Source organism: Ovis aries, chromosome 3, assembly GCF_016772045.2.
Source record: "Ovis aries strain OAR_USU_Benz2616 breed Rambouillet chromosome 3, ARS-UI_Ramb_v3.0, whole genome shotgun sequence".
NCBI classification, from domain to species: Eukaryota; Metazoa; Chordata; class Mammalia; order Artiodactyla; family Bovidae; genus Ovis; species Ovis aries.
Window position 1 is genome coordinate 137,455,900 of NC_056056.1, and position 25,302 is coordinate 137,481,201.

General features: G+C 38.4%; 1 protein-coding gene across 5 annotated transcripts in view; it reads left to right on the forward strand.

Moving 5' to 3' along the window:
• Positions 1-2,938: 2,938 nt before the first annotated feature.
• Positions 2,939-25,302, forward strand: part of CCNT1 (cyclin T1) — a 40,564-nt gene continuing 18,200 nt past the window's right edge. For 2 of the 5 annotated variants that reach the window (XR_006059320.2, XM_004006399.5), the window contains exons 1-5: positions 2,939-3,154; positions 6,620-6,701; positions 20,903-21,031; positions 23,402-23,462; positions 24,936-24,998. Coding sequence is in view for 2 of the 5 variants with exons in the window: in XM_004006399.5 (XP_004006448.1) it covers positions 2,994-3,154; positions 6,620-6,701; positions 20,903-21,031; positions 23,402-23,462; positions 24,936-24,998 (496 nt within the window). In the remaining 3 variants the exon portion in view is untranslated. Of the gene's footprint in view, positions 3,155-6,619; positions 6,702-7,206; positions 7,310-13,112; positions 13,207-19,903; positions 20,083-20,902; positions 21,032-23,401; positions 23,463-24,935; positions 24,999-25,302 lie in introns of those variants that run through there. The other 3 variants (XM_060412669.1, XM_060412670.1, XM_060412668.1) reach the window with 3 other exon arrangements.

The window sequence follows — 25,302 nt, forward strand, 5'->3', positions numbered from 1 at the left end:
CAAATTACTGTTTTTTTATGTGTGCAGAGAGCATATCCTAGGGATCATTAACTTACTGAGCTCACTGGGCCACATGTGAGTCTGATGCCACCATTGTTTTATTATTTTGGGGCATATCTCTTGCTTCTGTTGCATGATTTTGTTGCTAAACAAACCTGCTTTCTTAAGTAATTATTAACTTACAAGGGTCTCTCATACTACTTCTACTTACAATCCCCTAGTGGGATTAACTATTCAATCATCTACTTTATCCCTTTACTCCATACCTATCATCATTTCCTCAATTTTTCTGGAGTAAAATGGAGCTAATGGTAGCTCAGATGGTAAAGAATCTGTCTATAGTGCAGGAGCTCTGAGTTCAAGTCCTGGGTCGGGAAGATCCCCGGGAGAAGGGAATGCCAACCCACTCCAGTATTCTTGCCTGGAAAATCCCATGGACAAAGGAGCCTGGCAGGCTATAGTCCATGGGGTTGCAAAGAGTCAGACAGAACTGAGTGACTAACACTTCAGTCAGTTCAGTTCAGTTCAGTCGGTCAGTCGTGTTCGACTCTTTGCGATCCCATGAATTGCAGCACACCAGGCCTCCCTGTCCATCACCAACTCCTGGAGTTCACTCAAACTCATGTCCATCGAGTCAGTGATGCCATCCAGCCATCTCATCCTCTGTCATCCCCTTTTCCTCCTGCCCCAATCCCTCCCAGCATCAGAGTCTTTTTCAATGAGTCAACTCTTCGGATGAGGTGCCCAAAGTACTGGAGTTTCAGCTTTAGCATCATTCCTTCCAAAGAACATCCAGGACTGATCTCCTTTAGAATGGACTGGTTGGATCTCCTTGCAGTCCAAGGGACTCTCAAGAGTCTTCTCCAACACCACAGTTCAACAGCATCAATTCTTCGATGCTCAGCTTTCTTCACAGTCCAACTCTCACATCCATACATGACCACAGGAAAAACCATAGCCTTGACTAGATGGACCTTTGTTGGCAAAGTAATGTCTCTGCTTTTGAATATGCTATCTAGGTTGGTCATAACTTTTTTTCCAAGGAGTAAGCATCTTTTAATTTCATGGCTGCAATCACCAGCTGCAGTGATTTTGGAGCCCAGAGAAATAAAGTCTGACACTGTTTCCACTGTTTCCCCATCTATTTCCCATGAAGTGATGGGACCAGATGCCATGATCTTCATTTTCTGAATGTTGAGCCAACTTTTTCACTCTCCTCTTTCACTTAATGCTAACTATAGGCAGTATATGGCAGAGGAAGGCTTGCAGTAAAAGAAAATACTTCTGAGAATGAATTAGAATCAAACTGAGTGGGAAACGCCATGTCTAGAAATGACAAAACTCAAAATATTTTTTATAAAAGACAAAAGGTTCTAATATTACTCAAATATAATCAAGGTGAATTGACTGTTCCAGGAAAGCAAGAACAATGAAATTATATTTGATTTTAAAATCTACATTTACAAGTAGTATAGTGTAGGGCAAATTACCTAATCTCCCAAGCCTCAGTTTCTTTATTATAGGTTGTAGTGACCATTTGTTTGACAAACATTCATTTACTAGGGCCAGGACTACAGTAGGTAGGTGCTAAGGATATAAAAGCATAGATGGTATTGTTCCTACCCTCAACTTCACATAATGTAATAAATATTATGAGGAAACCTACTGAATGTTTTCTATGTGCCCAGTACTACTACAACTGTTTGTAACTTATCAAATCACTTAATCCTTTTCAGAACCTAAATCGTATGTACTGCATACCATTTAGGAGAAGGCAATGGCACTCCACTCCAGTACTCTTGCCTGGAAAATTCCATGGATGGAGGAGCCTGGTAGGCTGCAGTGCATGGGGTCACAAAGAGTCGGACACGACTGAGCGACTTCACTTTCACTTTTCACTCATGCATTGGAGAAGGAAATGGCAACCCACTCCAGTGTTCTTGCCTGGAGAATCCCAGGGACGGCGGAGCCTGGTGGGCTGCGGTCTATGGGGTCGCACAGAGTCGGACACGACTGAAGCGACTTAGCAGCAGCAGCATACCATTTATAACAGGTACAGGGAAGTTAAGTATCTTGCCTAGGAACAAACAGCCCTCAAGCTTGGAGCGGGGATATAGCTTGACAGTGGACAGGAATTTAAAAATCTGCATGCGCAGGATGGTAGTGGAAGTTTTCCACACGGAAGGAGCAGTTTTAGTTCATCCGGTCATACAATGGGGTTAAGATAGTACCACTTTTCCGGGTTGTTCCGATTGAATAAGAGTCAGCGATGTGGTAAGCACTAAATTATTAATAAAATGAAATTATTAATTTATTTTATTCCTTTAAATTGGTTCAGCGTGGCGAATCATTAGTGTCTTCGAGGATTTAGCTACGCGTTGAAGCTTTTCAAGTGGGTAATTTATACTGCTACCAACGAATTCAAGAGCTTCCGGTGGCTTTATGTTACGATATACGATAGGGCTACTCGCTTTGATTACTTTTTTCAGTTTTTGATACTCTTACCCATTTTCTCTGTCAAGTTCTCTATCTGCCTCATTTTGTACAGCCACCTCCGTCACAAGCGAAATTCTCCGAGAAACCGCCACGCGGCGCGAGGGCGGGAGCCTCACCCACCCACAGCCTTTGCCTCGCCCCCTCGGTCAGGGCGCGAAGGCTCAAAATAGTTCTCGCGAGAGGAGACTTTTTTTTTTTTTAACGAGAACTCCTAACCCCACCTTGCCTTTCCAGGGTCACATGACTGGCGCCTGCGTCCTAGAACCAAGGTTTTTCTGATCGCCTACTGGCTGTTAACTCGGCTGCAGGCTGACCAGGGGTCCATTCCGGAAGTAGATCCTTTACTTCCTCCCCGGAAGCGTGTCACAACCTAGCCGTCCGGCCTTTGCGGAAGTTCGTCACGTCGCAGTTGCCCCCGCACAGCGGATGTGTGTCGCCGCTTAGGTGACGCCGAGAAGTGCTTGCAGCCGCCGCCGCTGCCTTCTGGTTGAAGCACTATGGAGGGAGAGAGGAAGAACAACAATAAACGGTGGTATTTTACTCGAGAACAACTGGAAAATAGCCCGTCTCGTCGTTTTGGCTTAGATCCAGATAAAGAACTTTCTAATCGCCAGCAGGCGGCCAATCTGCTCCAGGACATGGGCCAACGTCTTAACGTGTATCCTTGCGGCCTAGGCCTTTCGGCCTTGAAGTCGGTCCCGCCCTGCTCTGCTTCCAGTCTTCAAGGTCTGTTAGACAAGAAGGGAGGAGGGTGGGCAGGGACTGGGTGTCTAGTTAGGAGAGCCTACGATGGGCAAAACTTAAGTGTTCGCGAGAGGGAAGCGAGGCGGAGTTAATTTCCCGCTCGCTCACCGGTGCCACCAGCCTTAGTGGGAATGAGTTTCCTTCCCGCTTTGTATTTTAAAGTAGTAGTAGTCCCATTTCGGTGTGTTGTGATCTCCTGTTCTGGTGACTTTGAGATTCTGCTTTTCTGTTATGCCCAAAGTGTCTAGTGGAGGTTTCACTGTTGATGGCTGCCTTAAACTTACTGTGTACAGAGAGTTTTGAGAAATTTCAGTACCTGAGGGTCTTATTAAAAGGGTGGCTTAGAATTAATACCCTAGCTTTGGCTTAAAATCCGTTCCTTCCACTTACTGCTTGTTGGAGACTGGTTTATAAAATGGGATGATACCTCTTGAATTTGATTTCTATGCCTAGCACAATATTGGGCACTTATATGTTCAAAAAGTAGTTACTGTTAAGAGTTTTACAGTATTTCAGAGGAAGGAACGATGTCAGTTTAGTTTGTAGGCAAGTAGACTTACAGATCTAATGTTCTGAAAAATCTTTTATAAAATACTGGGGTTTTAAGTTACTCAAAGTGCTAATGTGTATTCGTTTTTCTCATATTTAAAAGATTTAGTGGGGTTTTTTTCCCCTTTAAGTGTTTTGGTCAGAAAACCTACTCATTTTGTAGCAGACAAAGCTGTAGAGTTTTGAAGTTCTTTCCACTTAGGAAGTAAAAAATTTGTTTTTGGGCGCAACTACCATTTAAATGTGTTGCTGGCTGTATGTTTCTTTCTTAAGGTTGTCCTCACTTGAAAAAAGGTGTCTTTGGTGCCCATATTCAGTGTGTTTCCTAAGCATCCAGTCCGTACTGAGTTAAAATTTTTTAAAATCTGTTTTAGTGCATCCTAGTAGTTTCCTTGTGTGTGTATTACTGTGGTACTGTCTCATCTCTGTGTGCTCAGTCGTGTTCCACTCTTTGCGGCCCCATAGACTGTAGCCTGGCAGGCTCCTCTGCCCATAAAAATTTCCAGGCTAGAATACTGGCTGCTAAGTCGCTTCAGTCGTGTCCGAGTCTGTGCGACCCCGTGGACTGCAGCCTACGAGGCTCCTCCGTCCATGGGATTTTCCAGGCAAGAGTACTGGAGTGGGTTGCCAATACTGGAGAGGGGTGCTATTTCTTACGGGGAGGGTGGAGGCGGAGAATTTTCCTGACCCAGGGGTTGTTCCTGTGTCTATTGCGTCTTCTGCAGTAGTAAACAGGTGGTTTCTTTACCACTAGGGCCACCTGGGAAGCCCCCATCTGTGTATATCCCACATTGTTTTCTGAGGTCTTTTTAAGTAAGGCATTCAGAAATTTCCCTTTTCAAGAGAACCCTTGGACAGTGTTGGTGGTAGTGTATATTGGTGCAGTCATTGTGGAAAACCAAATAGAGGTTTCTCAAAAAGCTAAAAATTGAATTACTATATGACCCAGCAATTCCACACCTAGGTATATAAAACAAAGACACTCATTTGGAAAGATATGAGCACTCAGTTTGTTCATAGGAGCATTGCTTATAGTTGCCACGATATGGTAGCAAACTGAATGTTCATGGACAGATGAATGAATAAAGAATAGGTGGTATATATAGACAATGGAATACTATTTAGCTATAAAAAAGTATGAAGTAATGCCGTTTACAGCAATGTGGATGGACCTAGAGGTTATCATACTCAGTGAAACAGTCAGAAAGAAAAAGACAAATGTATATTATTTACATGTGGAACCTAAGGAATACAACTGGTGGAAACAAAAGGTAGACTCAGAGCTAGAGAACAAACTAATGGTTAGCAGTGGGGAGCGGTGAGGGGGCAATGTAAGGGTGGGAGTGCGAGGTACAAACTACTGGGTGTGAGGTAGACTACAAGGATGTATTTTATATTTTACAACAAGAGGAATATAACTGTAGAAATTGGAAATGGAGCATAATCTTTAAAAAGTGTGTTAAAAATTAAAGTCGGAATTTTTCTTTTCAATGAATATCAAATAATTCATTAAATACCAAAGTGTTTCTGGTCCCAGGGATCACCTTATGAGAAGGTTTGGTTGCCAGAGGGAAGTAGAACTGAAAAGTTAATTGCTGGAGCTTAGAAGATGAGATTAGTGGAAACATTCCTAGGAGGAAATCAGTCCTGAATGTTCATTAAAAGGACTGGTGCTGAAGCTGAAACTCCAATACTTTGGCCACCTGATGTGAAGAACTGACTCATTTGAAAAGACCGTGATGCTGGGAAAGATTGAAGGCAGGAGGAGAAGGGGACGACAGAGGATGAGATGGGTGGATGGCATCACTGACTCAGTGGACATGAGTGTGAGCAAGCTCTGGGAGATGGTAAAAGACAGGGAAGCCTGGCGACACAACTGAGCAGCAGCCTAGGGGGCAGATCGGGGAGGGCTTGAGAAGATGAGATAAGCAGAAGCATACCTAGAGGACAGATCAGGGAAGGGTGTTGTGAATCAGTGTGAAGAGAGATTCTGTGCTAATGGATCACCTTGGCAGGATTTTCAGTAGACAGGTGACAGGTCTTAGGTAGTTTTGTTTGTAGTCCTCAACCCACACATATTGAGACCTTGTTTATTAATTCAGCAAGTTTATAGTGATACCTGTTTCATAGAAGGCATTGTGTTAAGTGTCAATAGTTTGATGAAAACAGATTTGCTTTTTAATTCTGAGAGGCAAGTATGATATCTTTGTTTAAAACTGAAGAATTATAATTATTGATTTCCAACATTGTGTTAGTTTCTGGTGTACAGCAAAGTGATTTAGTTATACGTATATATAAATGTCCTTTTCCATTATGGTTTTTTACAGGATATTGAGTATAGTTCCCTATGCTGTTACCTGTTTGCTTATCTGTATATATTATATATAGTTGTTGATGGCTGAGTAATACTCCATTTCGTATATGCACCACATGTTCTTTATCCATTCATCTGTCCTTGGACGTTTAGGTTGTTTTCATACCTTGGCTTTTGTAAATAGTGCTGCTGTGAACATTAGAGTGCATGTATCTTTTTGAATTAGAAGAATTTTCTATGAATATATGCCTAGGAGTGGGATTGCTCGATCATATGGCAACTCTGTTTTTAGTTTTTTTGAGGAACCTCCATACTGTTTTTCATAGTAGCAGCATCAGTTTACAGTCCCACCAATAGGGTAGAGAATTCCCTTTCTCCGCACAGCAAAGAGGTAAGTATGATTTTCATTTAAGAGCATCTACTGTGCTTGGCTGCATGGTCCTTTTGGGGGCATATAGAGATTGTATTTTGGGGGATTGTACTATCTGTTTTGGGTCCTTAACTTGAACATTTTAGCTCACAATTGACGATCAACACTGCTATAGTGTACATGCATCGATTCTACATGATTCAGTCCTTTACACAGTTCCATCGAAATGTAAGTATTATTTTTTTATATGGTATAATTCTTTTGTGATTAATTTCAACTTCATATTTCTTTTGTGGTTGATGTTTGCTGCTGAACTGGGGTTTGAAGTTTAGAATTTAGTATTGATCACTTTCATTATGTATGACACTGCTATTCTGAATCCAGCCTTCTAGTTTTTCTGTTTAGTGTCTAGCTACTTGTTTAGCTTTAGTGCATTCTTACCGTAGGTGGATTCTCTAATAGATCATTGAACACTTAGAGTTAACATTTTTGGTTTGGGAGAGTAGTGTTAAAGGGGAAACTAACTTAAGTGTAACTTTTGAACTGGTTAATAATACGGGCACAGGAAAACAAGTGAATGTTAGTCATTTACATTTTCTAAAAATCTTTTTGAAAAGAGTCCAATCAGTGTCTGGTTGGAAGGGGAAGGTACATTATGTGATGACTGGGTGATGACTTTTAAGAGGAGAAAAATAAAATAATAGTAATAAAGGGATTTTTTTTTTCTGGACAGAATTGTAAATAATGCTATTTTCAGTTTTGCTACCTGAAATGGTCCTATTTAACATTATTGTAAATGACTTGGAAGCAAGTGAATAGTGATATTCCAATTGCAGGTAAGAATATGTTTGTTTAATAAAATCACAAGATAATAGGGCTGAACTTGATGACTACTTCATATGGATTTATGAGTCAAATATTTCACTTTTTTTTAAGAAAGGGTTATGTTTTGAGGTAAGGTGTTTCAGACTTACCCTTAGGATAATAGGGTTTGAATTCTCTTTTTTATGCCATAGGAAAAGAAATTAAAAAGCAAGATATTAGTGGACTCATTATTGGGAATAATTGTACAGGAAACCCTTTAGATTTGTGGATTAAATATTCCCAATTTTTGCAGATTATTCAGTCATTTTGGCTGTCTCCTATCTTTAATCCCTCTACCTCCTCTGATTGCCAGGAGCACATTCTTAAGAGAGAGAAGCATTTATTGAGGCTGTCTGATGGCTCTAGAAGAGAAAGTAGTAGATAAAAAATGGTATTTTAAGAGGAAGTCTATTGCTGTCTTGCCCATTCTAGAAGTTTTCTACATTTCTTTTATTATGGTAAAGATTTGAAATCCAGGGTGAAATACATCTCATATCAATTTGTCCACTCTATGCATGTGTGTGTATTTATATGTGTGTGTGTGTGTTTGTGTGTGTGTGTGTGTATGTATGGGCTTCCCTGATGGCTCAGTGGTAAGGAATCCACCTGCCAATGCAGGAGATGCGGTTTCAGTCCCTGGGTCAGGAAGATCCCCTTGAGAAGGAAATGGCAACCCACTCCAGCATTCTTGCCTGGGAAATCTCATGGACAGAAGAGCCTGGCTGGCTACAGTTCATGGGATCAGGAAAGAGTCGGACACGACTCAGTGACTAAACAGCAACATGTGTGGGTGTGTTTCCCCTGCTTTACCTTTTAAATTACATCTTGTCTTATTTTCTGTGTATTTATCTTAGCAAGGACAGAGACTTTTCTGTGTATCCTCTAAAGCACCTTCAGTAAACTTAATGAATGAATGAATGAATGATCTGGTAGTTATCCAATATAGAGATATTCTTTCGGATTTCAGTACCTTTTCGAGAATCCAGTGATTCTTTTAATTTGGGGTTATTGATCCTCTTTAGAGAACTGATTTTAGGAACATTCTGGAATTAATGGATGAAAAATATGACTCCTGTAGGATGTTAATTCTAAGGGTTTAGCTGTGGTAAGTCCAAATTCAAATTTAAGGGGATTTAGTACATTGTGGCATTGATACATAGTATGTCCTGTGAAGTGCTCATACATTCTTCTTGTTAATTTTTTCTTATTACAAAGGTAATAAATGCTTGTAAAAATTAATACAAGCATGTACAATGTAGAAAGTAAAAGCTCATCTGTAATCCCATCCTCCAAAAGTAACTTTTGATAAACATTTTGACAGTAGTCTCTCAGACCTTTTTTTGTGCCTGTAGTACCAGCATTTATGTATTTCTGTAAAAATCACTTGTTACTATATGACTCTTATGCAGTTGCCTTTTATCACTTAACAGTATTTATGTATTGGGCATTTTCTTGTTATTTTAAATGGGCACATAGTATTTGAGTAGTTCCTATAATTTATTTTACCAGCTTTTGATTGGTGGATGTTTGGGTTGTTTATAGTTTATTGTATTATAAATAATTTATATAAAATAGTCTGGTACACGTGACTGTTTTATAAGTTCCTATAGATGGAATTGTGTCCAAGGGTGTGCATTTAAAAGATTTTTATGTGTCTGTTTGTTCTACTGAAAGATTATATCAGCATACATTGTTTCCAGCACTGTGGAAGACTGTTCTTTTCTCTCCATCCTCACTAATAACAAATACTTATTATTTTAGGAAATACTATTTGTCAAGTATAGGGACAAGTATAGGGATAGAGTGGTGAGCAAGATAGTGGGAGTCCTATTTTCTGAATTTACATTTCTTCAGTTAGTGAAATTGAACTTCTTATGCCTGTTGGTCATTGTTCTGCTTGTGAAATTGAAGAATTGACTTAAAAATTCTCAGTTGATTCTTTTTGCCCCTATTTTATTTTGGTTTTCTCATCAAAGCTGTGTGCCATGTGCCATGAATACTTTTCTTGTTTTGTTGTAATTCTTTTATAGTGTTTTGGAGCCTAAAGCTCTTGCCTTTTAAAAAAATTTTTTTTAAATCTTTATTGAGGTATAACATAAAGCATGGGCTTCGCTGGTGGCTCAGTAGTAAAGAATCCACCTGCCAGTGCAGGAGATGCGGGTTCAATCCCTGGTTGGGAAGATCCCTTGGAGAAGGAAATGGCAACCCACTCCAGTATTCTTGCCTGGAAAATCTCATGGACAGAGGAGCTTGGCAGGCTACAGTCTGTGGGGTCACAGAAGAGTCAAGACAGGACTTAGTGACTAAACAACAATAGCAGCAACACAAAGCACTCAAGTCTGAGGTGCAGCACAATTCTTTTCTGTATTTTATTTATACATAACCTCCACTCAGAACAAGATATAGTGTATTTCCAGTACCTTCGAAGCGAACTTACCTTATGATTGCATAAATTGTATTCCTTTAGTGGACATGATTAAATGACTGGTTTATTTTTACTTAAATTCTGGCATTGCATTCATTTTTTGAGAAGAAATTAAGCCTCACTATAGTCCATGCGGTTGCAAAGAGTTGGACACAACTGAGCAACTGAACTGAATTGAATTTCTATATTTACTATCTTAAATGTTTTCAAGTGGGGGAATGTAAAAGTAAAGGTGAGCAACTTGATATGTGTGTATTTATGTTGCATTTTCTAATATTTGTTACACAGGTGTTGTAATAGCTGACAAATTTGGGTGTATATTACTCTCATTAACTGACTCTTAAAAGGTCAAGTTTAGTATTTCAAATCCTGATGCTGTGAAAGTGCTGCACTCAATATGTCAGCAAATTTGGAACACTCAGCAGTGGCCACAGGACTGGAAAAGGTCAGTTTTCATTCCAATCCCAAAGAAAGGCACTGCCAAAGAATGCTCCAACTACAGCACAATTGTACTCATTTCACATGCTAGTAAAGTAATGCTCAGAATTCTCCAAGCCAGGCTTCAGCAATATGTGAACCATGAACTTCCAGATGTTCAAGCTGGTTTTAGAAAAGGCAGAGGAACCAGAGATCAAATTGCCAGTATCCGCTGGATCATCGAAAAAGCAAGAGAGTTCCAGAAAAACATCTATTTCTGCTGTATTGACTATGCCAAAGCCTTTGACTGTGTGGATCACAATAAACTGTGGAAAATTCTGAAGGAGATGGGAATACCGGACCACCTGACCTGCTTCTTGAGAAGCCTATATTCAGATCAGGAAGCAGCGCTTAGAACTGGACATGGAACAACAGACTGGTTCCAAATAAGAAAAGGAGTATGTCAAGGCTGTATATTGTCACCCTGCTTATTTAACTTCTATGCAGAGTACATCATGAGAAACGCTGGGCTGGAGGAAGCACAAGCCAGAATCAAGATTGCTGGGAGAAATATCAATAACCTCAGATATGTAGATGATACCACCCTTATGGCAGAAAGTGAAGAAGAACTAAAAAGCCTCTTGATGAAAGTGAAAGAGGAGAGTGAAAAAGTTGGCTTAAAGTTCAACATTCAGAAAACGAAGATCATGGCATCCGGTCCCATCACTTCATGGCAAATAGATGGAGAAACAGTAGCTGACTTTATTTTTTAGGACATCTGGTCCCATCATTTCATGGCAGAGATGGGGAAACAGTGGCTGACTTTATATTTTTGGGCTCCAAAATCACTGCAGATGGTGACTGCAGCCATGAAACTAAAAGACGCTTACTCCTTGGAAGGAAAGTTATGACCAACCTAGACAGCATATTAAAAAGCAGAGACATTACTTTGTCAACAAAGGTCCATCAAGTCAAGGCTATGCTTATTCCAGTAGTCATGTATGGGTGTGAGAGTTAGACTATAAAGAAAGCTGAGCACTGAAGAATTGATGCTTTTGAACTGTGGTGTTGGAGAAGACTCTTGAGAGTCCCTTGGACTGCAAGGAGATCCAGTCAGTCCATCCTAAAGGAAATCAGTCCTGGGTGTTCATTGGAAGGACTGATGCTGAAGCTGAAACTCCAATATTTTGGCCACTTGATGCCCTGATGTTGGGAACGATTGAAAGCAGGAGGAGAGGGGGACAACGGGATGAGATGGTTGTATGGCATCACCGACTCAACGGACATGAGTTTGGGTAAACTCCGGGAATTGGTGATGGACAGGGAGGCCTGGCATGCTGTGGTTCATGGGGTTGCAAGGAGTCGGACAGGACTGAGTGACTGAACTGAACTGAGTGGTTAAGAGGATGATCTCTTGAGTTAGACACATCTCAATTTGGATCCGTGCCGCACTGCCTACAGCTCTTTGGCCTTGGGCAAGTTACCTTGGGCCTCAGTTTTCTCATCTCTTTGGAGTAAAAAATGGTGCCTACCTCATAGGATATAGGTGAATTAATTTGCAGAATGCCTGTACATAGCAAGTATTAGCTGGCATTATTACTGTTTATAATATGGAAAAAATCTTACACTCTTACTTGGCATAAGAATTCCTTTTGAAACTACCTTTGATAGGAAAATACTTCGATAAACTAGCTTGGTGTATGATTGCGTGAGGAGCAATGAGTATATGGTTGATTGCACAACAATTAGGTTGAAATTTATCTGTTGCAGTCTTTCACTTAACTGAGATGGTGCCTTGTTAGACATTGTTTTTATTATATATTTACGTATATATATTTGTTAGATTCTTTCAAGTGTATTTTTAGATCCTTGAAGGCAAAGTTGTAGGCTTAATATCTTAGTATTGCCTTTGAGTTATCTTTTTCCTTTTCCCCTTTGTCCAGTCAGTTATAAAGTCCTATTAATTTCTGTAATGGTACTATTCTGTTTTTCTCACCCTATAAATATATATTTTTATCATAAAATTAAAGAGGACAAATTGAAGGAGGTAATTATTTCTCTGTAACTATGGTCTTCAGAGATAATCCAATTAACCTTTTGGCGTATATTTCCACTAGAATTTTCTCTTCATGCAATTACGTGTGTGTGTGTGTGTGTGTGTGTATATTTACTGAAAACCTATTCATTTTTCCAAGGTGAAAACTGTATCTCTTTTTTACTTTATTTCTGCTGCTAGTGCCTATTCTAAACTTTGTTTCCTAGTGCTTGTATTAGTAAAATTTTCTCTAAGAAAAAGTAACAATGTATCTGTCCTTTCTTCCTTTTAGTTCCATCTACCACTGGATTAATCTTTTTAATTATTTCTTAAACTCTACATTTTTTTGCCCAAAATGTTTAATGTCACTCTCTTTCTTAAAAATTTTTTGTGACCTATTTCCTTTTATTTATATCCTTTACTCATGTACTGTTCAAAATGTGCCTGATGCCCTGATTTCTCACATCTTTGTTCACGCCCATTTTCCTCTGGATTGTCTTTGTTTTGAGGTCTAGTAGAATATTTGCAGCAAGCTCCATATACAGCTGCAGCCGATGTAAAGGAAGAGGAATATTCTGTATTGAATTTGTGGAGAAAAATCTTTTCACAAAGTAATACAAATAAATATTAGAATTCTCATCAGTTATACTCAGTAAATAAATATTTCACTTCAATAAATTTTTTATTGTTTTCCTTAACTTCTGGTGAATTCTGTCTAGTTCATGCCATTGCCGTGTTTGATTCACTGACATTCTTGTTAAGATTCTAGAGAAGTTCTGCTTCCTGAGATTTCCCAAATCACCAGGGTATGTTTATGTCCTATTTTGATTTCTTTTCTAGCGTCTGAGTTTTCTGTCTTCTTGTGTATTGGCTTGACTTTTTTTTTTTGGCCTCACAGCATGGCTTGTGGGATCTTAGTTCCCCAAACAGGGATTGAACCTGGGGTCCCAGCACTGAGAGCACTAATTCCAGTTTTGTGCTCTTCTCCATATGTAAGTATAATTGAGATAATTTGCATACGATAGAATTCCTTCTTTTGATGTACAATTCACTGGTTCTTGATATATTCAGAGGTCAATAACCATCACCATGATCTAATTTCTGAACATTTACATCACCCCAGAAAGAAACGCCTTATACTTCAGCAGTCACTTCCATTTCTCTTTTCCCAGTCCCTGACAACCACTAGTCTACTTTTGTCTCTAAGAACTTGCTGATTCTGGACATTTCAATTTACTCCTTGTTTTGCCGAGAGTTTTACTTTCGCTTTAGGTTTGAAGAATTCGTTAACAAAAGAAACCACTCATTACCACAAATAAACAAATTCAGTTTTTTTATAGAAGGTTATTTGACCTAATTTAAATATACAATCATTAAAAAAAAAAAAAAACCGTAGAGACAAGTAACAGAATTGGGCCAACAGCCTATGTCCAGACTTGAACAGCACTGGCCAGTCCCTTGTTAACAGCAATCTGGATTCCCAGTTGGAAGGATCCTGGGTGGTACGTCCACCCCACAGGTGAGACTTCAGATTGCAATTTTGCAGGCTCCTGTTTGTAATCTCAGGCCGCAAGCTGATAGCATCAGTTTGCGTGCAAAAAATCAGCTCTTGTGAGAATGTAATATTGTAAATATCATCTCCGCATAGTTTTTGGTGACTGATAGTAAAAATAATTTTAAAACATTACTTCAAAAAGATTCAGCTCTAGTTTTACTTTAATTTTACAGTGCTGTTTGTTTTATCTTCCTGAGTCTTAAGAATTTTTAGATGGGGAAGAGAGGCTGGCCAGGCCTCAGGGGCTTGGGGATTTCAAGTCCTACTCCCTTTGTTCTCTAATGTGCCGATTGACCTGATGGTAACAGTTGATGTGCTTATAGGCAGGCATGTAGTCCAGGCAGTGTCTGGGCAAGGTCAGAAGTGGGTCAGAGGCCTGCTCCCCTATTTCTGAAGCCTGAACAAGACTCATCCTTACCAGTTGACCTCAGAATTGTTCAGACTGAAGAGCATAGGAATAAGGCAGAGTAACATGAACAGTCTGTTTAATTCTATAAGTCAAATAACAGTTCCAGATAGTCAACAGAAATAAAGTGATCAAAGAAATATGTAATGGGTTAAGCAGTGCAGAAAAGAATCTTTGAGCCGTAGGGGATTTAGTAAAGAAAAAGACCCACCATGAATGAGAAGTACGTTTTTGTGCATCAACTCCTACATCCATTAAGTTATTGGCAGTTACAGTAGTAACAACAAAATGTTCTATTAAGGTATGATTATGTTTATCTATGAAATTTTGTAACTCTTTGATTCCTTGCAAAATCTTTCATAAAGGTTTTAAGGGGAAGCTAATACTGGGAATAGAGAGAGTAAGGAATAGGATTTGAGTCCACAATACCTAAGTTCTCATGGAGGAAAAGTAATAATGATCAATATGTGTTAGGCATCTGGAAAAAGGGGTTCCTAACTGATACATAGAAGTTAGTTTCTAAATAACTGGTTACAATACATACAAGTTGAGGGGCTATTTAAAAAAACATAGGATTTAGGGAAGATAGTCCATTCACAATGCTTGATGAAGTTCTGTGATAAGTAGGGTTCCCAGATGTGAGATGTTGGTCCACTTAGCAGTCTCTTGGTAGGCTTATCATAGTCTGTCAGTAAGTGGTGTGATTATTAAAGTTCAAACAATTCCCAGTAAAATGCCACAACTAATACTCTCCCCCAGATAAAATGAGTAACACATGAAATTGATGTAATATAGCAGACAGAGAAATTTTGTCCATAGAAAGTCAAAGCCTTGTTTGCAAGGCAGGTGAAGTTATCCTGAGTTTGGGTCTGGCTCCTATTTCTCCATCTGAAGATTCTCCAACATTTTTCGTCATGTTCTTTTCTTAACAGTAGCAGATAATCAGGAGTTGAGGTATGAATAACAATCCACATTACAGTAAGTCTCCAAGAAGAGTCTTTTCTAGAGAATAACAGTATGTTAATGGCACATTTCCATTTTTCCTGTCTGGAGATTATATGATGATATCCTTCCCCTGTGCAGTCATATCAGCTGCAGGTATGGGAGGATGGTTAGGCTGCCTCACCCAGACTTTAGCTTCAATAGTATGTATTTCATTTGTGGACCCAAACCCTCTATCACCTCTGACCGTTAGTAAGGTGGGAGGTTCTCCGTTTTGTACTTTGTCAGTTACAAATGGAAGAATCAGCAATTGACTTGATTATGTTTATTAATAAGTAGATTATCCTTTTCCTCATTTAGTAAAGTTACTCAAATTTCTCCTTGGTAGTCTAGGTCTGTAACTCCCCATGGACACAAATCCATGTTAATGCTAAACTGAAGCATTCTTGGATTAATTCAAAGTGTCTGGGAGACATTTTAATTGCAACACCAGTTGAAATAGCACATATCACTCCTTTAGAAGGTATCTGTTCACATGTAGGTGACAAATTCAGTCTTGAGGCCTCAGGAGTAGCTCAGAAGGGAACTGGTGCTCCTGGGCTGACTTTCTAATTCTAGCTGTCTCAGGATGGAACTCTGTTTTATGAATCTGTACGTTTAGAATAGTCATCCTCATCAAAGGAGTTTCTAATTCTCCTATAGGTCTATTATTTAAAATATTGAGGGCAGTATTTAAATTAGTCCTTCAGTTTTTATAAGAACCCTCTCCAAGTTTAACTAATTATTATTTAAGCAGATCATTCATTCTTTCAGTCAAGCCAGCATCTTGAGGATAATAAAATATGAAAAATCCATTGTACATTATGTTCCTGGACAAAACTCTTGTATTAACTAACTTTAAAATGTGATCCATTGTCACTCTGAATTTGAAGTGGAACACCATAATATAGATTAATTATCTCCAGTGTTTTAATAGTATTACTCTGATTGGCTTTCCCCAAGGGAATGGCCACTAAATATCCAGAATAGGTGCTCACAGCAGTTTACACACACTGGCATCCTTCTTCCCGAATTAATGGACCAATATAATCAGTTTGCTGTATTTGCCCAGGCAGCTTGCCAATGTGCCACTTGTCCTTTACTGGTTGTTGCAAGCTTCTATGCTTAATTGTTGACAAATTGGACATCGTAAAATAACACATTTAATGAGATCTATAGTTAAAGAAATAACCTCGATCCTGAGCCCACCTGTATGTTGTTTCTCCCAAATGGCCCCATTTTTGGTGTGTGCATGAAGTCGAACATTTTAAGTTGCTGGAGTCTGGATCAAGTTCTGCTGCTTGAATTCAGGTTTGTTCATTTCTAATAGAGTTATACCATTATTTCCTAGAATTAGGGACACTGTGAGCATCTACATGGGAGACTGAAACAGTAGTAGTTTGAACAGTTTCCCAAATGTCAGACCATAATTGCTTTCCCCATAGCTCTTTGGAGTGAATTCGCCAGTTATTCTTTATGCTTAGGGGAAGCCAACTGGCCAATCTTGGTCGTTGGCTACTGACCAAGAATCTGTATAAATACGACATTCTTCTGTATAAATACGACATTCTGTTAAATTTTCTTGTTTTAGAGCCTGACATACTGTGTATAATTGAGCAAATTGACTATTCTTAGTATGACTTTTTCCGGCCTCTGGAAATTTCCTGTTCTAGAAACCCAAGGGCTCTATTTTGTTTTTTCCATAAGCTCCAATTGGCATATAGTTCATTGATTGATACAGGTTATTTTATGTCACAGGGTATCTGCTCTCCATCCAAAGATAGATTACTGAGATAAGCTTTAGAAAAATTAAGTTAAATGTCTTAGCAATAAGATATAACAGCAAGGAGCTATCTGGGAAATAAGTCTTGGTCAACACAGATCTCAGTTAACAAAACTAGAATTTACTATTTATTAAGTGAAACAATTTTTTGTGAAGGTATTAACCCTCTAGCCAGGGTTAGTGGTTAGTCCCATCAAACAAGAAATGCGGTGTATCAGGGAGCCAGGAAAAGCCAAGCAGCCATCTTGGATTTCCCAGTCCCCTGACTGTTTGATTTACAGCCTTTGTTTACCTGTTTTAAATTCCTTGGTTTAGAAGTAGACAGTTGCCATGTTCCAAGAACATCAGGATAGCAAAAGTCTGACAATGAAGGATTAATGTTTTGTAGAAGCAGAATGAGCTTATCTGTATGTGCCACATTCTTTATAGATCATTGTGAAATATTTATTTACTTTACCAAAGTTGCAAAAAGTTTTAAAAACAAATATAAATCACTTAAAGGCAATGAAATTTTCAGTCTTATCAAAAGCCACATTCTAAGAAAGCTGTTCTCTTCACAGAGAAAACCAAGTTCCAGTCTGATACCAGCTTACTGTTAATAACAAAATTTGTTTATCTATTAATAGTTAATTTTAATTTAATCTTCAAGATTTCTGTAAATCTTGAAGAGGTGATATTTTTACAAAGTTGTTATTCAGTCGCTAAGTCATGTCTGATTCTTTGCCACCCCATGGACTGCAGCACGCCAGACTTCCCTGTCCTTCACTCTCTCCCTCAGTTTGCTCAAACTCACGTCCATTGATGCCATCCAACCACCTCATCCTCTGTCTCACTCTTCTCCTCTTGCCATCAGTCTTTCCCAGCATCAGGGTCTTTTACAGTGAGTTGGCTGTTTGCTCAAGTGGCCAAAGTATTGGAGTTTCAGCTTCAGCATCAGTCCTTCCAGTGGAATATTCAGGGTTGATTTCCTTTAGGATTGACTGGTTTGATTTTGTTGTCCAAAGGGCTTTGAAGAGTTTTCTCCAGCACTAGTTCGAAAGCATCAATTCTTTGGTGCTCAGCCTTCTCTATGGTCCAGCTCTCACATCCATACATGAGCACTGGAAAAACCATGGTGTATGTGTTAGTCACTCGGTTGTGTCCAGCTCTGCAATCCCATGGACTGTAGCCCACCAGGCTCCTCTGTCCATGGCATTCTCCAGGCAAGAATACTGGAGTGCGTTGCCATTCCCTTTTCCAGGGGATCTTCCCAACCCAGGGACCGAACCCAAGTCTCCTGCATTGCGGGCAGATTCTTTACCATTAGCACCACCAGACCTACTATGGAAGAACCGTAGCTTTGCCGGTACAGACCTTTGTTGGCAAAATGATGTCTCTGCTTTTTAATACACTGTCTAGGTTTATCATAGCTATTCTTCCAAGGAGCAAGTGTCTTTCAGTTATTTTTTTACAAAGGCATCAGAATAAAGCCATAACTAAAATGACAAAAAGACTTTATTTAATACTTTTGTTTGTTTATTTTTTGGTTGTGCTGGGTCTTCATTGCTGTGTGGGCTTTATCTAGTTGTGGCGAGTGGGGGCTACTCTGTAGCTGTGGTGCACAGGCTTCTCATTGTGGTGGCTTCTCTTGTGAAGCAAGGGCTCTAGAGCCTGCTGGCTTCAGTAGTTGCAGTGCTAGCGCTCAGTAGTTGCCATTCCGACTCGAGCACAGGCTTAGTTGCTGTGTGGCGTGTGGGATCTTCCAGACCAGAGATGGAATTCAAGTCTCCTGCTTTGGTAGGTGGATTCTTTACCACTCAGTCACCAGCAAAGCCCTGTTATGTTAGGGAGACTTTCCTAAAGCATAATTATTCTTAAAAAAGCTCTTACCTCATTTATATTTTCTTTCCTTAAAAATTTCTACACATTGAGTTACTTTCCTTGCTGACAAATTTGTAAAGGAAACAGCAAGATTTTATTTAGCTTATATTAAGCCTAGGCACAGTGAACGTATTCTACTGATTATTATACAATGACTCTAAGACATATTAGACATCTATAAGACATATTGAGACATCTGTACTGATTAACTCAACAGACTTAAACCATCTTCAATAGCAGATATCGGCTTCATACTAAATATTTCCCAGATCATGTGGTCCTAAAATTTATCTTGGCCAGTTTTCTAGATATTTAGCTTTAATTTGTAAGCACGCACTTTTAAGTCAGTTAAATAGAGCTCATTTACAAGTTAACCTTAGCAGTGTTATCCAAGGACAAAGACACATACTGAGACAGACACATATATCCAGACAGGCAGTGGTTTTAGTTTCTGTTTGAGATTTAAAATGTCTCTTGGTCTCTCTTCTTCCCCCCGTCATTTCCTGAGAATGAACTTCTTTTTGTTAACCGTGCCTTGCTCCTTTCGATATTTAACTTGTGCAGCCTTTATAGCAGCTTTTTCAGCTACCAACTGGAAAATGGATACTTGGTCAGCTAAAGTGTAGTTTTGACATTGTAACATGGACAATCAACCTTGCAGGTCGCATAATTCTTTCTCCAGTTTTGACTTCTTTTCAACCAGTTTTAATTTGGCTTCTTGAACCTTATGGTAGGCAGAGAGGATCCAGCCTCTCTGATCCATCATGGTACATTCTTGTTCTTTCTCACTTGGCAAGAGCTGCAAACATTCAATAACTTTCAAAGGTTCAGCCCTCTTTAATTTGGGGTCCCAATTCTCACACAATCCAGTGCATATGTCCCATTCAGTAGCCAACAAGAAGTAAGGCATCTTCCCATCTGGAAATAAAGACTTCATTAACCTTAATGTCTGTCTTCTTAAGAGTGGCATTTTGCTTCACGAATCCTGCTTACAGCGCCAATTTATGTTTTGCCAAAAGTTTTACTTTCGTTTTAGGTTCGAAGGATTCATTAACAAAAGAAACCACTCGTTACACACAAATAAACAATTTCATTTTTTTGTAGAAGATTATTTGACTTAATTTCAATATACAGTCATTAAAAGAAAAGAAATAGAAGTGTAACAGTGTATACATCACCAAATTGGGCTGACAACCTACATCCAGACTTGAACAGCCGTGAGAAGTTAACAGCAATCTGGAGGCCCAGTTGGAAAAGATCAGGGTGGTACATCTACCCCACGGGTGAGACTTCAGATTGCAGTTTTGGGGGCTCCTGCTTATTATAGTCCGATGCTGCAAACTGATATCTTCATCAGTTTGCTAGCGAAAAAGCAGCTGTGGTTTTACTGTAACTTTACAATGCTGTTTATTTCATCTTGTTAGTCATAAGACTTCTTAGACCCTGGAGGTGGGACTGGGCTGGCCAGGCCCTTAGGGGCTTAGAGATTTCAAGTCACATTCCCTTTCTTCTCTAAAGTGCCTCTTGACTTGCTGGTAACGGTTGGTGTCCTTGCCAGGCAGACATGTAGTCCAGGCAGAGTTCGGGCAAGGTCAGAAGTCAGTTAGAGGCCTGCTGCCCTACTTCTGAAGTCTGAACAAGACTGGTGGTGGTGGTTTAGCCACTAAGTCGTGTCTGACTGAGTCCACCAGGCTCCTCTTTCCATGGGATTTTCCTGGCATGAATACTGGAGTGGGTTGCCATTTCCTTCTCTAGAAAAAGAGAACAAGGTTACCTCTATTTTAATTTCCCTAACAATCCTTTTAAAAAGTATATAGAGTGCTTTGATAAAACTTAATCTCATTTTAAAGAGAAAGCTGTCTACTTACATCTATAGTGGCTACTTGAAAGTAGCTTTTAATGAGAGTTCATTGAAGGATTGATTTAGGAAGTGGGCTTGGGTTAATGGATAGGAGAGGAGAAGATATTTTAAATAGAAGGGAAAGCATAACAGGTGATGAAAATTGAGGTAAGCAAAGAAGTTGGTTTAAAACTTAGTTCTTTTTTAGAACTACCTTGCTCTAGAAATAAATAATAAAAATGATTTATTTTCTCTTTATCCAGTCTGTGGCTCCAGCAGCCTTATTTTTAGCAGCCAAAGTAGAGGAGCAGCCAAAAAAATTGGAGCACGTCATCAAGGTAGCACACACTTGTCTCCATCCACAGGAATCACTTCCTGATACCAGGAGTGAGGTAGGGGGTTGATTAATTACATACATCTGTTTTTCTTAATTTATTTTGATCATAACTTAATTTTGCAACTTTGATTTACTGAAATCTCAATGGGGATTGTTAAAGGAATTTTTAGTGTTTGTTTTTTCCTTAAAACATAGAAATTTTATGGTAAAAGTTGTATTTTTCTGGTAAAATTGGAAAATGCATAAAAAGAAGAAAATATATTAACTAGGTATAATTTGTACCACAGACATATAAATGAACCAGTATTTCCAGCTTCTTTTCTATAAGTAGCTATACATGTATATATTTTATACCTACTTTTTTCACTTACTGTATGTCAAATATTTCCCCATCAATTCTCTATTTAAATACTGATATAGAATTTCATCATGTATATACATATATTTTAACCATTATCTCTTAAGATAATTTCCAGCTTTTCACTGGAAATATCTCTATGGAGAACATTATTTTTGTTAATGAATTTTTAAAAAATGGATCCTGTCATTTATATGTTTAACTTTTTAAGAAATTCAAGTATGCTCATTAGAAAAGAACTCAGACACTAAAGAATCATTTAAAGTAAAAGTCGAAGCTCATCTCTCCTTCTTCGCCTAGGAGAATACTGTTGATTATAATTCAGATGTATATACTTCTGCCCCTTTATCCTTTGTGTCTACATATAGCTTCCCCTGCCTCCTCCCTTCCATCTTTCCTTGACCTTATGAAGAGGGGAAACTCTCCTGGCTTTAGTATTCAGTGATTGGGGAGCAATGAGTTTGAAGAAAAACTACAGATTTCTGTACCAGGTTATTTGTCTGTTACAGTGGATGCATGTAAGAGATAAGTGAAATTGTGGAACCACAGCTCCTAGTTACATGAGTCAAGTGTTTAAAATAGCAGTGTCTTGACATTTTCTCTCTGGGCTGCACCAGAGTAGTTTTGTTGAAAAGTTGTTGGTCTGAACTTTTATTTATGTTTAAGACTACTAATTGCCGTTGGTCCGTAGAATTGACCAAATAACAAAATTTTAATGAAATAAAAAGTAAAATCCCAACTTTTTTTTCTTTAAAGTATATTTACATGACTTCTCACCTGAGTCTGTCTTATGAGGTGACTCGGAGAAGATGCTTTCTTCATTATGTGGAAAGGAGAGCTACCATACATAGGTTAAGTCCTTATTGGACTCAGTCAAGATCATAAAGTTCAGTGGAAAGTTAGCAGCAACATAAGTCTCTTAGCTCTTGGCTCAAGCTTCATTCTCCTAGAGCTCTATACCAGTGCTGTCTAATAAAAATATAAGGGAAGTCACATATGTAATTAAAATTATTAAGCTTTTATTTTAAATTTTTATTTAAATTTAAAATTAATTTAACATATTTTATATAGCATTTTGTTAAACCCCCAAATATAGTCATTTCAGCATATAGTCAGTTTGAAAACATTATTAATGAAGTGTTTTTTAACATTATTATTTTTTAACTAAGTCTTTAAAAATTCATTGTATATTATACATTCATAGCACATTTCAGGTGCTTGATGGCCATGTATGGATAGTGGCTACAGTAATGGCTGTACAAATTTGAAGGATTTTTGTTTGTTCTATTTTCTTGTGAACTCCTCCGTGAATTTAAAAAATCTAGCATTACTCTAACGGAGAAGGCAATGGCACCCCACTCCAGTACTCTTGCCTGGAAAATCCCATGGACGGAGGAGCCTGGTAGGCTGCAGTCCATGGGGTCGCTAAGAGTCGACACGACTGAGCGACTTCACTTTCACTTTTCACTTTCATGCATTGGAGAAGGAAATGGCAACCCACTCCAGTGTTCTTGCTTGGAGAATCCCAGGGACGGCGGAGCCTGGTGGGCTTCTGTCTATGGGGTCGCACAGTCGGACACGACTGAAGCGACTTAGCAGCAGCAGCAGCAGCAGCAGCATTACTCTAAAAGGAAAGTTTAACAGGAATCAAATGTTTGAGATTGCATGCAGTACTGTGGGAAGGCTGTGCAGTGTGTTCTGATGATGTTAAAAAAAGGTATGTTAGTTAATATTTTAATTTAAAAGAAGTTTTTGATCTGTATCATATCAACATTATAACCTAAAATGTCAGTCTGAAAATGAACCAGATGTCTGGTGTTTATTCTGTAGCCCTTTATAAATAAAGTGACATCTTTTGCTCTACCACTTATTTATCTATTTCTTTTTTTAAAGGAGAATCCGTTAGGGATAAGGATTAATTTCAGTTCCTACTTTCCCTCATAACTGCACCCTTGCCTTTTGTGGCTTTGGTTTCCTTTGGAGGTTGTTATGATAGAATTGTTTACACTTTATGTTATATACTGTGTCTTTTTGGGGAATAATTTATGTGTCTTCTCACATCTGCAGGCTTACCTGCAGCAAGTTCAAGATCTGGTGATACTAGAAAGCATAATTCTGCAGACTTTAGGTAAGTTTATTTTCCTTTAAAACATTAAAGAAATATGTATGCAATAGAATGTTTTTCTAATTTGCAAAATAGGAAACAGGAAGAGAATTTCTTGGGAAGGTTTTTGTACATTGTAGAGATTGCTTAACCCTGCCACAGAGAGAATAAAGGCACCACCGACCTTTGAGATAGCCATTAGCAGGCTTTTTCTGCTTGTTTTTATTCTAGGATTCATGATTTGCTTGATAAGATTTGGCAGTGTTTAACTTTCTGATAAATAATAGCAGAAACTATCTAAATAACTTTTTTCCTTCCAGGAGTTTTCATAGTCTGTCCTTATATTTAAATAACAGTATTTGTTTTTAAAATTGGTAATCAGCATTCAAAACAGTAGAGTGGAGATGGAGGAATTCAAGCTAAATTAAATTGATGGGCTAAAGAACTGATGATGTACTGTTATTATCTAGTATTATTTTCATAAGACTGCCTTTAAAAGCTTAGCAAATACGGAAAATAAAGATTTTCTTGTTCTTTTGGGCTCTCATTTTTCTCTTTAGATAGAGTGTTTCATGAGTCATGTGGGAAAGTTGCTGATCGGCCTGTATTTTTTGCATATACACCTATACACACAATGAATTCTTCAAATTAGTTTCTGCTAATTTTTACTTTAAATTAGTTATCTTCAAGGTAGCCATACTTTAGGGGGCAATGATATTTTTCTGGTGGGATACATTTTAATATTTTAATGTGGAAACCTGTAAAATCTAACTTGTAAGAATCAGTTGTGCTTTTAGAATAATTTGCATCAAGTAAATTTTGCAATAGAATTTTCTTCTTTTTTTAATCAGTTTGCCTCAGACTTTATTTTTATTTTTTGGGCTTGCTGCACAAGGGATCTTAGTTCCCTGACAGGGATTGAACCCAGGCTCTTGGCAGTGCAAGTGCGGAGTCCTAACCACTGGACTGCCAGGGAATTCCCTAGAATTTCTTTACTCGTACTAGATAATTTTATTTACATACACAAAAAGAAATTTCTTGGAAAATTTTTATAGACATACTACATTTTGGTTAAGATCATTTAAAGTTAGATAAAATGATCAGTACTTAATGATGATTGAGATGATGAAAAGGAAGAAGACTGAAGTAAGAGAGGAATAGGTTTTAAAAATGTTTTCTAAAGGTTAAGCTTTCACAGATAATCATTGTGTAACTGCATCTTTTCCAGTCATATATTCTGTTGTCCCTAAGAACACGTTTTGTATTCAGATGTTACTGATAGTTCAGGGATCTTGAGACTCTATTAACGTCATTAATCTGAGTGGTGCCTTTGAAGATAATCTTAAGAGTGTGCTCCATACTTTATGTGACTCTGAGCTTCTCAATAGGCAGTTTTGGGACCAGAAAATGAGAGAAGCCTTCAATGATGACTCAGATAAAAGCAGTATAAAATATTTTGAGTATCTTTAGGTTTTTAACCAGTTACTTTTTTTTTAGGCTTTGAACTAACAATTGATCACCCACATACACATGTGGTAAAGTGCACTCAGCTTGTTCGAGGTAAGGAATCCCAATCCCAATGTGAGATGCTATCTTAAACTGTTTTACCATTTAGAGGCTAAGATTTACTGTGGGCTAATACATAATACAGCTTCTTTGGCCAAAATTTAAATTAAAAAAACGTATCTGGCTTTTAGATTTCAAAATGAGTGGTTGGAGCTTTTCTGTTGAGTTCTTGTAGTGTTTTTAGGTGACTTCAGATAAAGTGAGTGAGTTTCTTGTTTATCAAAGCTGGAGGCAGATTTTGGAAAGTCACTAAAATCAAAGTATCCAATAGCAATTTTAAGGATATCTTGGGAGTGAA